We start from the raw sequence: 15,252 nt of genomic DNA on the forward strand, positions 1-15,252 counted from the left end.
TTATGTTGAAAAGTCAGTGTTAGTTTATCTCATAAAACATTTCCCAGATCAGAAACAAAAGATTTTCCTTTATGACATGTACATATAATATATGCAACAATGAAATCATTTAAATAATGAATTTAGCATAATTTTAGAATCCTAAGACTTTGCTTCTTTTAAATTTTACCATGTCAGATTGTTGTGGTTCAATGAAATCAGTAACATGTTGTATTTCTAAACTTCAGTGGTTGTAATGACTTTTTGTGATGGTCTTTATTGGCATAACGATAGCAACAAATTCCAGAGCTAACATTTTTTGGATATAAATTGGTCATAGGAAAGAAAGGTTGAATCAGAATCAGACGGATCTGGATTTCAATTTAGACGTCTCAGCTTAACTAGTTCTATGCCCTTAAGCATGTTATTTACTCTTCTGCTTAGCTCAGTTTCCTCATCTGGTAAAATGGGGATAATAACAGCACTCATCTCATCTTGTAAAATTAATTCATGGAAAAGTGATTAGTTCAGTGCCTGGCATGTTATTCAATTGTGATAAATGGCATCAGCTGCTGATGTTGTCATCATCGTCATTACCATCATCATCATCATTTTTATCTCCATAGAATGGGGGCATGGGATTGGAGCACCATTCTCCCATGGGAGAGCTGTCCTTATTGGAGCTGGAGTGATTCCTCTTGGCAGAAATGAAGGACTCAGAATATCTTAAGGTGCAACACAAAGACACAAAACAGAAACAATGAAAAAACAAACAAACAACAGAAGGTCTTAACGGTGTGCATTCAGTCTGGAAATACGTTGAAGGGAAAGTGATTCATCTGTTTGACAATCTGCTTGCTGCCTCCATAGCACTAGAGCTTCTTTGAACACTTCTTACTTTTTCATCAAGGCATAGAAGGCTCTATGTATGAATAGAAGGTTTTCACTGAATCAGGTAACAGGCAGTCAGACTCTCCCACTCATGCCCTCACTAAAGATTTGGGCCTTAAAAGTTAATTTCTGTTCTTCAGTTGATCTAGGTCTATGCAGACCAATAGTTATTTTTTCCCTGCCGGACATTTATCTTTCTATAAATAGATATCAATGGATTTTACCTTCATTTTATTAAATAAAGTAGAAAGGGGTTTTGAAATCTTGCATTTCTTCAACAGATCATAGTTATGTGTAAAGGCATGAAGCGGTTTCTATGGGCCTATGCTCTCTAGTTAATAATGACAACATTAGACAGTCTCTTCAATAAGACATGCTGGCAAAAGTGTAAAACAGCTACATGTAGAAGAATGAAATTAGAACACTCTGTAACACCATACACAAAAATAAACTCAATATGGATTAAAGACCTAAATGTAAGATGGGATACTATAAAACTCTTAGAGGAAAACATAGGCAGAACCCTCTCTGACATAAATTACAGCAAGATCTTTTTCGATCCACCACTTAGAGTAATGGAAAAAAAAAAAGATAATAAATAAATAAATAATAAACAAATGGGACCTAATTAAACTTAAAAGCTTTTGCACAACAAAGGAAACCATAAACAAAAGGAAAGACAACCCACAGAATGGAAGAAAATTTTTGCAAATGAAGCAACTGACAAGAGATTAATCTCTAAAATATACAAACAGCTCATGTAGCTTAATATCAAGAAAACAAGCAACCTAATCAAAAAATGGGCAGAAGATCTAAGTAGACATTTCTCCAATGAAGACATACAGATGGCCAAAAGCACATGAAAAGATGTTTAACATTGCTAAATTAGAGAAATGCAAGTCAAAGCTACAATGCAGTATCACCTCACACCAGTCAGAACGGGCATCATCAGAAAGTCTACAAACAGTAAATGCTAGAGAGGGTGTGGAGACAGGGAGCCCTCCTGCACTGTTGGTGGGAATGTAAATTGGTACAACTGCTATGGAGAACAGTATGGAGGTTCCTTAAAAAACTACAAATAGAACTACCATATGATCTAGCAGTCCCACTCCTGGGCATATATCTGGAGAAAACCATAATTCAAAAAGATACATGCACCCCAATGTTCATTGCAGCACTATTTACAATAGCCAGGACATGGAAGCAACCTAAATGTCCATCGACAGAGGAATAGATAAAGAAGATATGGTTCATATATACAATGGAATATTACTCAGCCATGAAAAAGAAGGAAATAATGCCATTTACAGCAACATGGATGGACCTAGACATTATCATACTAAGTGAAGTAAGCCAGACAGAGAAAGACAAATATCATATGATATCACATACATGGAATCTAAAAGAAAATGATACAAATGAACTTATATACAAAATAGAAATAGACCCACAGACATAGAAAACAAACTTATGGTTACCAAAGAGGAAAGGGGGAGAGGGATAAACTTGGAGTTTGGGATTAACACATACATACTACTATATATAAAATAATCAACAAGGACCTACTGTATAGCACAGGGAACTCTCCTCAGTATTCTGTAATGACCTATATAGGAAAAGAATTTGAAAAAGAATGGATATCTGTATATGTATAACCGAATCACTTTGTTGTACATCTGAAACTAACACAACATTGTAAATCAACTATATTTCGATATAAAATAAAACTTAAATTAAAAAAATGACAACATTACAATAAAAACAGCAATAACAACAGCAATCATAAAAGCTAATGATTTTGATTCCTATCTCTGTGCTAGACACTGTTTTAAGAATTTTACATGGATTGTCTCATTTAAGTTTCATAACAATCCCATGAAGAAAATGATTATTATCCTTATTTTACAATTGCTGAAATAGGCATGAGGAGGTTATGGAATCTTTGCAGTGTCATACAACTAGGGAGTGATGGAGCCAGGACCCAGCATGACGGGGATGTTGGAAACATGATTTAAGTGGTTGCATCCCTTTTTCAAGGGTGGTTGGGGTTTACTGTGAATTACAAATCATGTGGGTGCATGTGTTTGTCTCTCCTAAACACAGGTCTGTATATAGCCCCAAACCTGGAAGACAGCTCTTTTAATTTATAGTCTCCCCTTCCCTCCCGTCATGCGAGATGAGTCCCAAACATCTTCAACACCTTGGAGAGCTCTGTTCCCTCATCTGTAGGGAATGGGGAATCCATGAAGGGATAACAGCATAGTGTGGAACATTCAGCGAAACTTTTCCTTTTATGTCCACGGTGTTGTATATAAGTGTCTCTGGGTTTCCAGTCACAGTTGTGCTCCTTGCAAGCAAGTTCCTTAAAGGAGTCTCAGGTTCCTTGTAAATATCTATCTAAATATCTCCCAGATGAGTTGTGATGATTAAATGAAGATCTATGTAAAGGCTTTGGCAAATTTTCAGTTTTATGTTATCCTAATAAGCAGAAAGTACATAAACGCTCCCAAGAGCCTCTTCTCAAAGTTGTAGTTATTCTATAGTTGCATAAAGGGAAGGATTATGTCAGCAAGACATTTTCAGAATCCTCATTTGATTAATGATGGTAAAAAAGAAAAAGCAAATAACTAGAGTTTTTTCTTGGCATGGGCTCTGACTTTGGCCAGCACTCAGCCATTGATTGTCCAATAGGATTGTCCAATAAGAGTGTCCTCTTTTCTTTTTATAGACACATCCAACCCAAACTGCGTTCTTATCCAGTGTTGACCTCCACACTCACTGTTCTTATCAGCTCATGTTGCCAGAGGCCATTGCCATTGTCTGTTCACCGAAGCATAAAGAGTAAGTGTGGCTATTGAGAGGGTTCAAGTAAGGCTTTGTCTGGGTCTGCTAGGTTCAAGTGTGTCCACACACCAGGTTGTAGCACTTGGATAAGTAGGCAAACCATGCCCTTGGGAAAAAGAGACTGGTGCCTGCTGGCTTCCATAACTTGTAGGTCTGACATCTTTTGCTTTTAAAGGTCCTCTCCGTGGTAGAATTACTGGTTTTCCTTCTTTACATGACCTTGAAGTGGATAAAGCAGATGTTATTCCAGTTTGCCGTCTGAGATCTTAGTTCTATTGTATGATTTCTGCTGTGAGAAAATTTCCAGCCTTGGAGACTTCCCTAGCGGTCCAGTGGTTAGGACTCTGCGCTTCCACTGCAGGGGGCACAGGTTCCATCCCTGGTCCGGGAACTGAGATCCCACATGCTGAATCGTTTGGCCCAAAAAAAAAAAAAAAAAAAAAAAAGAGAGAAGGAAATTCCCAGCCTTAGCTTAATTATCTCCAAAACTTTCCTAAATGTGGAGGACAGTGACTATCATAGCACGATTATGAGCAGAGGAATCAGACAAACTGATACTGGGATCCCGGTTTGATACCTGACCACTGTGACCCTCAGTCTCTTCATCCCGGATACTTATCCATCACAGATTGATGTGAAGGTGAAACTAGATGATAGTCTACATAAAGGGCTTAGCATAGTGCCTGGCACTACAGCCAGCACTCAGTAAATATTTGCTGCAGCTATAAATACTATTTATTTCTCAGAAATATTGCAGGTTCAGTTCCAGATCACCACAATAAAGCAACTGACACAATAAAGTGAGTCACATGAATGTTTTGGTTCCCCAGTGCATATAAAAGTTATGTTTACATTGCAGACTATTAAGTGTGCAGTAGCATTATGTCTAAAAAAACAATGTACATACCTTAATTTAAAAATACTTTATTGCTCAGAAATGCGAATTATCATCTGAGTCTTCAGCGAGTCATAGATCGCTGATCACACTTTACCATAACAAATATAATAATGGAAAAGTTTGAAATATTGTGAGAATTACCAAAATGTGACAAAGAGATGTGAAGTGAGCAAATACTGGAAAATGGCTCCAGTAGACTTGCTCAATGCAGTGTTGCCACAAACCTTCAATTTGTAAAAATGCAGTATCTTCGAAGTGCAATAAAGTGAAGTACAATAAAATGAGATATGCATGTATTAGAGAAATTAGAAATATCCATCACCTGTAATTTCCTCCTGTGGGGTCTCAGCTTTTCTCCCAAGGTCTCACACAGCGGTTCAGGCACTTGGCAGTAGCATTGGTCTCTTCAGTCTTCCTCTAGGCCATCAGCACAACACTAGTTTAAAAAAATCACTGTAAAATTTTTAGTGTGTCGTTTCTTTCTCCATTCCATCTGAAGAATATGTATGCTTGTACCATTCAAATTAAAGCATCTGGAAAGCCCAAATGATCCTTAATTTTTGTACCTTTTTTTCACTCTGAAACTTAGCACCGGCATCTTCAGGCTCACCAGTGCGGGCATGCTTGAGGTTTCCGCTTGTAAAAAGAAGGGCTTTCATCCACACACCAAGGACCCCAGGCTGTTCAGTGTGAGTAGACAACGTTGGTTATTTTTTGCACATAGTGTTTATTTTTCACCCCCTCCTTTTTTTTTTGATTGAAATATAGTTGATGTAATATGTTACTTTCAGGTATACAATATAGTGACATTTTCATACCTTATGAAATGATCACCATGGTAAGTCTAGTAACCATCTGTCCCCATACTAAGTTATTAAAATATTATTGACCATATTCCTTACGCTATATATTACACCCCTGTGGCTTAAAAAGATGTGAGATATATACATACACACAATGAAATATTAACCATAAAAAAATGAAATCTTGTCATTTGCAACAATGTGGATGAATCTAGAGGGTATTATGCTAAGTGAAATAAGTCAGACAGAGAGAGACAAGTACCATACGATTTCACTTATATGTGGAATCTAAGACAAAACAAAACAGAGTCATAAATAGAGCAAATGCGCGGTTGCCAGAGGGAAGGGGGTTTGCAGGTGAAATAGGTGAAGGAGATTAAGAGGTAGAGACTTCCAGCTATAAAACACATAAGCCTCTTTTTTTTTTTTTTTTTAAGGAGAGAAATAGTAGCAATATAATATAGGATAAAACACTTTATTGCTTACTTTGGAATTTTCTTATCATAAAATTAAGCAATCTTTGTATTTTCTTCTGATTTCTTGTCATTACTATTTTACTTACAAAAGAATGACAGTATTTCTGTAGCAGAGTTGATTATACATAAAGTTTCCTTTCCATTTACATATCTGTGTGATACTTAAACAATTAACAGTTTTCTCCAGGGTCCCAGCAAGCAAACGATTATTAAAGAAAATGATATTAAATGTGTCCTGAATTATTTCTGCTTGATATGGCCAAATTAGTTTTTCATAACAGTTCAATGAAAACTGTAATCCTATTTTTTTGATTAGCTTTGTATAGCCCCAAAGTAACATTATTTGAGTCCTTTCTGTTTGCTTGGCTGTTCCCTGGCTGTGACGTCAGAGAAAGTATTTTGAACTTAGAATTTATTTAAAATGAAAATTACTTGCACCTTTTGTAAACATTTTCTTCTTGTTGAAAATGAATACATACGATTGTATTTGTTCTGAGTGGAAATATTTTTAAAATTAGAAACATTTTATATTAGGAAATCCATACTCCCTCCCTAAAGAGAATCATGTTAAACATCATGAGGTAAAGCCAATTTTTTCTTTCCTAGATATGCAAACATGTGTTGGTAAAAGACATAAAAATAATCGTACTGGATCTGAGGTGATATGTTCCGAAGATTAGCACCGTCCACGCCAGACACTTACCCATGGACCTGTGGTTGCTGGATTTTCTTAAGATGTTTCCGGAAATGACTGACATTTTATATTTATACATTTTAGATCAGAAAGTTTGATATTTATTACTTTTGCACATTTTGAAGCTTTCTTTTTGGGTTGCTTTGTCTCAAGAGAGGTTACAATGGAGTTAAATCAATACCTATTAATGTGCCCAAATACTATGACCAGATAATAAATTGTGCCGCAAACAACAATATGTCTGGAATTTTTAAACTTTTTTTTTGACGTATAGTGGGTGTACAATATTATATAAGTTCTAAGTGTACAACGTAGTGATTCGCAATTTTTAAAAGTTATACTGTTGTATTTTTAGAGGTCTCTGCATGTGTTTTCAGAGCTTTAGATGTTTTGCTGTATTATTTTTATTCCTGTAAAATGTAGTTCCACATAAGAAATTCTGAGTACCAGGGGGTTTCCAAGACAGGCCATACGTTTCTGAGACTTTTCCCTGCGGTGGTCAAAGAAGGATGTGAGAAGAAACACGGCTGCAGACAGCTGAGCCCATCGTGTGTTTTCAGTGTCAGCGAATCCTGGCTCAGAGTCTGTAGTCAATCTTAGTGTAGGAGACCAGAGCCCTGAGCTGCTACTCAGGGATCAGGTGTCAGAGGACCTGAGATAGCCGATGATTCATTAACTTGATTTAGAGGACTAAAAGCAGAGACACTTGAGAGAGGAATAAAAAAAGGCTCAGATGGAAATGTAAAGCCTATTTCTGTGAAAGTCAATAGGGATGACAGGGAGAAAAAATGAGGTATAGGAAATACTGATAATTCTCAACCAAAAAGAATAAATAAAATCATTTGGAAAGAACATTCATAATTAAAGTATCTATATAAACCAAGGCACAGGGAATAGGAAGAAAAATATATTTAAACTGAATAGGGTATCATGAATACCGAGTTATAATATGACCAAGGCTTGGAATGGAATTTGTGACTGGTACCCAGATAATAAAGGCATTTACCTGGATGAAAAGATAATAGATTAATAGAAGGAATGGGGGACTGACGGAGTATGTTGGCAAGTTGAATTGGTAGGAAAACATTATGAAGAAAATGTAGCCCCAATAAAAGGAGAGAATGGAAGTCAATCTAATCTGATCTAACCTTCTCTCTTCGCAATGTTTTTTGTGCCAACCTCAGCTTTCCCAGACTTTGCTGTCCTCCTGGCATTATATCTGAGTTGCCTAAATGATCTTGTTTGCATGTACTAGCATCCACTTTTTAGTTCAAGGATTTCTGTATTCCTAGGAGGAATATTCCCTGCACTCTGTGCTTGGACGAGATAACATTCCGCTCCCACTTGTCTCTTCCCTGATACAGGTATCATGTCACCTAGCTTCTACTCTAGTTCTCATTCATAAAGAGCCTACTGTGGGCAGCTCAGTGACTCGTTTCTGCCTATGACAACTTGTAGGCTTGGAGAGTTCAGGTCCCAGACTCCAGAAGCAAGAGCTTTGCTTGCCCAATGCACGGGGACTTGAGTCTATAGTCTCCCACAGCTAAGGGCATATTTATTAGCTCTGCGAGCCTGGCTCCACGGACAGCCCACTTTCCCCCGAGTGACGCTGTCCTCGACGTCTTAGCATTTAAGGACAGCATGATATTCTGACATACTTGATCACAGGAAAAGATTATGTAATTTATTCAAGTAACAATGACTGTTGGGACTAGGAAGAATTGAGAAATGAATGATATCCTGAGAGTGGAAACCAAAGATACAGTAGTAGACCAAGAGGGTGTCCAATGAGAGGTATCTATCTGATGAAAAAACGATGCATTGAATGGTACCTAGAGATAGAAAGGACTCAATTGAAAGCCAAGAACATTTGGCTTCTTAGATTTCTGGAGAGAATAGAAAGAGCTACTCTGAGCATTCAGAGCCAATTATATCGCTTCTGAACAGCGAATTAGAAGGGAACTCATTTTTCATTAAAAAGATATATCATATTCCCTAAGGGAGTGGGGTATTCTTGGCATTTTTATTCCCTTGCAAGGGGATGCAGAATCTCAGGCCTGAGACGAAGTTTGAAAAGCTGCTCTTGAAGGGCGTATGGTTTTCTTATTGCCAGGTGCAAACCCAACTAACCAGACTTCCCAGGAGGACCTTGTCACAGAGCTGAAGGACTCCTGGAGGCTGCAAACCTATGACTCGCTCTGCGTGGAAGAATGAGTTCCTGATGTTCTGTGTCTGAAAGAGGAACCATCAGAGATGTGGCCACGCCGCGGAGGGCTGAGCTGGCCGGGAGCAGAGCCCACGTGAGTCACCGTGGAGGCCCGTATGAGTGTGAGTGTGTGTGTGTGTGCGTGAGTGGGTGGGTGTGTGACCATAGACGTTCCCTGGAAGAGCTTCCTCTGGAAGATCTCATTCCCAGCAGGCAGTGCAGCTCCCTCTTTTGAATATGAATCCATTCCAGAGCCCCATTTGCCACTTCCTTACCTTCGAAGGCAAAGCTAGTTCATTTCTTTTCAGATTTGTGCTTCTGTAGAAAATGAACCAATTACGCCTGAGCTTCCTTTGTATTTTTTTTTAATTTTTATTGGACTATAGCTGATTACGATGTTGTGTTAGTTTCTGCTGTACAGCAAAGTGTATCAGTTATATATATATATATATATATATATATATATATATATATATATATATATATATATGGCCCCACTCTTTTTTAGATTCTTTTCCCATATAGGTCATTACAGAGTATTGAGAATTTCCTTTGGTTTTGAATGCTGGTCTGTTTGTACTCAGTGCCTGACACCTGGTATGTACTTGTTATGGGCTGAGTTGTGTCCCCCCCGCAGAATTCACGTGTTGAAGTCCCAGCCCCCAGTACCTCAGAATGTGTATGTATTTGGAGAAAGAACCTTTAGAGAAGTAATTGAATTAAAATTTGGCCACTAGAGGGGGCCCTAATCCAATGTGACTGGTGTCCTTACAAGAAGAAGAGATCAGGACACAGACACAGAGGGAAGATTCTGTGATGACACAGGGAGAAGATGGCCGTCTATGGGGAGAGAGGCCTTAGAGGAAACCAAATCTGCCAACACCTTGATCTCTTACTTCCAGCCTCCAGAACTGTGAGAAAATAAATTTCTGTTGTTTAAGCCAACCAGTCTGTGGTATTTTGTTATGGCCACCCTAGCACACTAATATAATACTCAAAAAATATTTACTGAATTTGTTTTCTTTTTTTCTCAGAGATGGAATGGAAATGACTTTCTTTGTTGTCATGCAGAAATCGTTCTCTTCTCCATAGACCTTGGAGCAAAGCAGGATGTCTGTGGATTATTCTCAGCTACTGAAGTTATTCTTGGTTTCTTTTTAGTAGAATTTTACTTGTGGAAAAAGTGGCATTATATTTGAGATACAGTATCAGTTAAGGCCACATCCTAGAATTGGTTCAGTATTTTTCCCCCCAATTCATCCCCTGCTGCACCCACTTTGGTCGTGCTGGAAACTGCCTTATTATAATGGTTTGGATTTATATCGAAATTTCTGTTGCAAAACCAGCTACAGTTGTCCCAAATGTGGAAAGCAGACGTTTCTCTTCCAGCATGTCTTGCAGAATTTTCTAGCAGGCGAATGTCTTCTGTGAAAAGGATGCTTGAGAAATGTCATGTATTTGGCAGAGATAAAGGAAGAAAGGTAAACTTTCAGCTCCTTATTCTTAGAAGACATTAGCTTGTTGTTTATTGTGAAGACACCAATATGCAAAGAACTCTTCTGTTTTTTTAAGAAACTTGTTTCCTTTTCTAGCATCTTGGCTTTTCACGAGGCAAGAATATATTTTTCTTGGGGGCAGCTGACAAAAATATTAGTTTAGTTAGTCTGGGGAGATGCAGAGGATGAGGGAGAGAAAACAGGAAAATGGAGAAGGACCCTGGGGGAGAGAGGGTAGAATTAGAATACTGTAGACCGCAGACCGGCTTTACTTAATTTGTTTGAAGTCAATGTCTTGGGCATTATCTAGACCAAAAGACATTCTAAAACCAAATGGAGACAAATAGTTTAGTTTAGTTTTGTCTTGTTTTACCTCTGTCAAGGAGGATTAACTATTCATCTGCATCGAGTTAACCAGCATTGACCGTGAAAAACTAAAATTGTGTACTCAAATTAGTCACGATCTGGGTGCGTCCCAGACGTGTCAATGTAATGAGTGGTGAATCTGTATTCTTGAGTCCCAAGAGGATGTTTAAAATTCCTCTCTTCAATTTTTCAAGAAAAAGCATTTATAGGTTGTTCAAAAAATAAGCTCCATTTTGTGTCCCCCTAATATAAAGGCTGATGAACAAGAAAAACAAACAACCAGAAGGAATTTACTCTATTCTTGACTTTGGGCGAGGTTTCATTACCTACAGAAATGAGGTGTGTGAATTAACCGATGTAGCAGGTTTTTTTCAGCAATAAAGCTTTGTACTTACTGACATTTTTTCCAGGGCAATACATAATCTTAATTTTTTTATTAAAAAGTAATTTATTGGGGTGAAATTCACATAACATAAAATTAACCATTTTAAAGTGAACAATTCAGTGACATTTAGGACATTCACAGTGTTGTACAACCATCACCTCTATCTTTTTTTTTTTTTTTTTTTTTTTTTTTTTTTGCGGTACGCAGGCCTCACTGCTGTGGCCTCTCCCGTTGTGGAGCACAGGCTCCGGACGCGCAGGCTCAGCGGCCATGGCTCACGGGCCCAGCCGCTCCGCGGCATGTGGGATCTTCCCAGACCGGTGCACGACCTGTCCCCTGCATCGGCAGGCGGACTCTCAACCACTGCGCCACCAGGGAAGCCCCATCACCTCTTTCTTGTTCCAAAACATTTCCATCTCTCCAAAGTAAAACCTCTTACCCATTAAGCCATTTATCCCCATTCCCCTCCCCCACCCCCTGGCTATCATCAATCTGCATTCTGTTTCTATGGGTTTTTCTATCTAGAGATTTCATATAATTGAAATCATAAAATATGTGAACTTTTGAGTCTGGCTTCTTTCACTTAACGTAAACTTTTACAGGTCTATCCACATTTTAACATATATATCAGTGCATTCCTTTTCATCCATTGTATGTGTATACAACAATTTGTTTATCCATTCATTCATCAATGGACATTTGGGTTGTTTCCACCTTTTGGCTATTGTGAATAGCACTGCTATAAGCATGCATGTACTTATTTGTTTGTACAAGTGCAAACGTGTACTTGTTTCAGTGTATGTTTTCAATTCTGCTGGGTATATATTTAGCGGTAGAATTGCAGGGTCACATGGTAGTTCTACGCTTACCTTTTCCACAACAGCTAAACCATTTTATATTCCCACCAACAATGTACAAAGTTCCAATTTCTTCACATCCTTGCCAACACTTATTTTTTTATTATTATAGCCATCCTAGTAGGTGTGATGTGATATCTCATTGTAGTTTTGACAGAGCAATACATTATTAAGTTAATTCTTTTAAAGCCAACTTTTAATAATAAAATCAGAGGTGATGATGAAGGCGCCTGAGGTTTCTAGAACACACTCTCATCACAGTCTTATTGTTGTGGGTGACCAGTCCCAGGCCTTTATCAAGTTCACTAGAACCAAATTCAGAAGCAGAATTTTATTTTATCAAGGATGGTCAACTATTTGGGCTGCAACCAACTAGAGCCACAGTGATAGCGCTCTAAAATACTACTTTTGCTTTTCATTAAATGCAGTGGTGTATGAATTCACAAGAATATTACATCAGAACATCCATCTGAAATCACAACTTCTTCTGTTTTTAAGAATGAGGGCTAGTTCTAAATTTGGAGGATACGATTCACCTGCTTAATATATTAGGTGATGCCATTTTGTAAAGGAAGGTTGAAGTTAAATGATTTTAGCCCATTTCTTAAGGAGTTTTACTTTGTAGCAGATGCAGAGAGATCTAAAGTGGGGGAGGAAAGAAGGGATCCAAGGAGAGGACTGAGGAATAAGGTTCAAAAACTGAATGAGGAGGGAAAGAAATAGAAGACGGGATCTAAGAGGAATATGAGAATGTGAAAAGGACATCTTTTAATTTGGTGTGACTACAGTGCTTTTTCTCCAACAAGAGGAAATCTGCTTAAGGACCCCTGAGCTTTAGGCCACTGAAAACTGTCATGAACTATGCTACAGAGGAGCCTGTGTCATCATCTGTTTTCCTTGAAGATAACATGTTACAAAACCAATCAGGCAAATGGTAATCATTTATATTCCCTTCCATCTTTAAGGGGCATGAAGTTGCCACGTAAAGAACAGTCAGGAATAGCTGGAGCCATCAGGAACAAATCAGAGTGAGAGATGGTGGTTTTAGGGTGTTCGTTTCCCAGATACATTTCTGAAATTGAGATGAGGAATTGATTTAACCTGTAAGAAAATGCTCGGGAATGGCAAGCGAATCAGAGATAACAAAGTTCTCACTCAGCGTTGCCTTAATAGCTTGTAATCGGTGTCTGATTTCAAGACAGATATTTCACAGAGAAAATGTTATGAACTCTACTTTGGAAAATTATAGTCAAGTATAGTCGTACTTCTAAAGTCTATGTGTGGGTTCAATTCTTTGTGTTCTCTTTTCTGCAGCACCCTGTCCCATCTCTGGGCCTCTGCCTGGAACACATTCCCTATATGCCCTACTTCCTCTTGTCCAGCCTCAATCCTCTCACTACCCCCCCCCCCCCCCGCTTTTTTTCCTAGTTATCTCTTACTCTGTAAACCTCTGCTTAAGCACTACTTCCTCAGGGAGGCCTCCCCTGAGGTCATAAGAGCTCCTACCCCGTATATTTCCACTTTTGTAATCCTCACGATGCACCCTAGCTACTTGTTTAATGTCCATTTTCCCCACAGATTGTAAGTCCCATGCAGACAGAACCTTGTTCTTTGTATCTCTAGTATATGCCCTTCAAACATTACCTGAATTGACTTGGTTGTCCCAGGAATAAACATTACTTAAACATCTGGTTTTCCTACTCTGATGCAGAAGAACCACGTCCCCAGCTGTCCCATCTCCTTCTCTCTTTTTTTTTGTCCGATCTTTTTTTTTTTTAAACATATTTATTGGGGTATAATTGCTTTACAATGGTGTGTTAGTTTCTGCTTTATAACAAAGTGAATCAGTCATACATAAACTTATGTTCCCATATGTCTTCCCTCTTGTGTCCGATCTTTTTGAATAAGCTTAGTTGCAGTCAGTGACTGTGTTGGCCCAGACAGCCCCCTCCCTTGCAGGAACTGCAGATTCTTTTCCAGGCTGTTCTTTGTTTGAAATCCTGCTAAAAGTACTCAAGCTCGGCCTGACTACACAAATGATGCCACACAGACAACGGAGAATTATTCGTTTTTAAAAAATAGTGCTTCCTTTTGCTCATATGCTCGCAGCAAAGGTTGCCTGATGTGGATCAATGTTATTAAAAACTCATGTCATCTTCAGGGGCTCTATGGGCCCGTTCTGGGAAAATTGGTGGTCATAGGAGAAGTGTCAGATAGAGTTTGGTTTGCTATTGTTAGGGGAGAGAAGAGGACTCATGAAGCAGCCAAACCTGTCTGTTGCTGGGTTTACCTCCTCTGGAGATTCATGTGAGGCTCATCGAGAGATGCTGCCACCTGTCCAGTCCTCCAAGTCATGGGCATCTGTGGCATGAAGGGGAGGAGTCACTGATCTATGACTGGGAGAAGGTGCCTAGGCACTGCGGCTGGGTGCTCACAAGGAAAGAACATTTCACTAATGCACATTCGGTGGGTGGTTCAGGTTTTCCTGATTTTTGCCTCGGGCCACGCCAGTTTCCAGATGAGAGTGTTCGAAACGTCCTTTTCTTTACCGGAGAGCTCGCGCCCTCTGGTGGTGAATGTGAAGTACAACACTACAGTCAACTTGGTTCGCTTTACCTAAAACCCTGCAGGGACTACAACGGGAATGCTTGGTGATCTTTGCCTCAATTTTGAAAGTAATCTGTTTCCAAGTATTTGTACACTAATCCTTAAGTTTCAATTTAGTTGGCATGGAGTGCCTTGCCTGGTAAGCATAAACTTGCAACTGGAAAATTTCAATCATAGCACGTTAACAGTGGTTCTCAAATTTTGACGTGCAGAAGAATCACCAGAGAAATCTGATTAGAGCTCAAGTTCCCAGCCACAGCTTCAGACCTCCTAGTTTGGCAGGCTTTGGGTTTCCCAGAAATCTGTCCATTTAAAATGAGGTCCCGATGAGGTTGACCTCTGTGACCTGCTCTGAGAAATGCTGGCTTCAAGGCTAAGAGTATGGATTTGGAAGCAAGCCCAAGTCCCATCTCTGCCAGTAGTATAACATTGGGTATGTTCCTTAACCACTCGTAGCCTCGGTTGCTCCGTCCGTAAAAAGGCCGTGAGACTATCCAATCCATAGGGCTGTTGTAGGATAAAATGGGATCCTAATATAAAAGGCTTGGCAGGATCTGGTCATGACAGTTACTCAGCACATGCCAGCTCTTATTATTTGTAGTATTAATCTTAATTGGCTGAAGCTACAGGGAAGAGGAGACCAGGGGAAGCTTGGATTTTCTGGACCAAACAGGCATTAAATCTTTGACTCTGAGGTCTCTGCAGTGAGATGCTTCCATGGAGATCCACCTCCTAACTCCCAAGGACAGC

At 39.0% G+C, this 15,252-nt stretch overlaps 1 protein-coding gene across 12 annotated transcripts in view; it reads left to right on the forward strand.

Moving 5' to 3' along the window:
- Window positions 1-10,892, forward strand: part of STAMBPL1 (STAM binding protein like 1) — a 47,657-nt gene extending 36,765 nt beyond the window's left edge. For 9 of the 12 annotated variants that reach the window (XM_033404818.2, XM_049696588.1, XM_049696587.1 and 6 more), the window contains 3 exons: window positions 3,599-3,711; window positions 5,202-5,301; window positions 6,498-6,821. In XM_033404818.2, the coding sequence (XP_033260709.1) occupies window positions 3,599-3,711; window positions 5,202-5,301; window positions 6,498-6,554 (270 nt within the window). In that variant the 3' untranslated portion in view covers window positions 6,555-6,821. Of the gene's footprint in view, window positions 1-605; window positions 711-3,598; window positions 3,712-5,201; window positions 5,302-6,497; window positions 6,822-8,698 lie in introns of those variants that run through there. The other 3 variants (XR_004476601.2, XM_033404815.2, XM_033404819.2) reach the window with 3 other exon arrangements.
- Window positions 10,893-15,252: the final 4,360 nt, after the last annotated feature.

The sequence above is a fragment of the Orcinus orca genome, chromosome 14, assembly GCF_937001465.1.
Source record: "Orcinus orca chromosome 14, mOrcOrc1.1, whole genome shotgun sequence".
NCBI lineage: Eukaryota > Metazoa > Chordata > Mammalia > Artiodactyla > Delphinidae > Orcinus > Orcinus orca.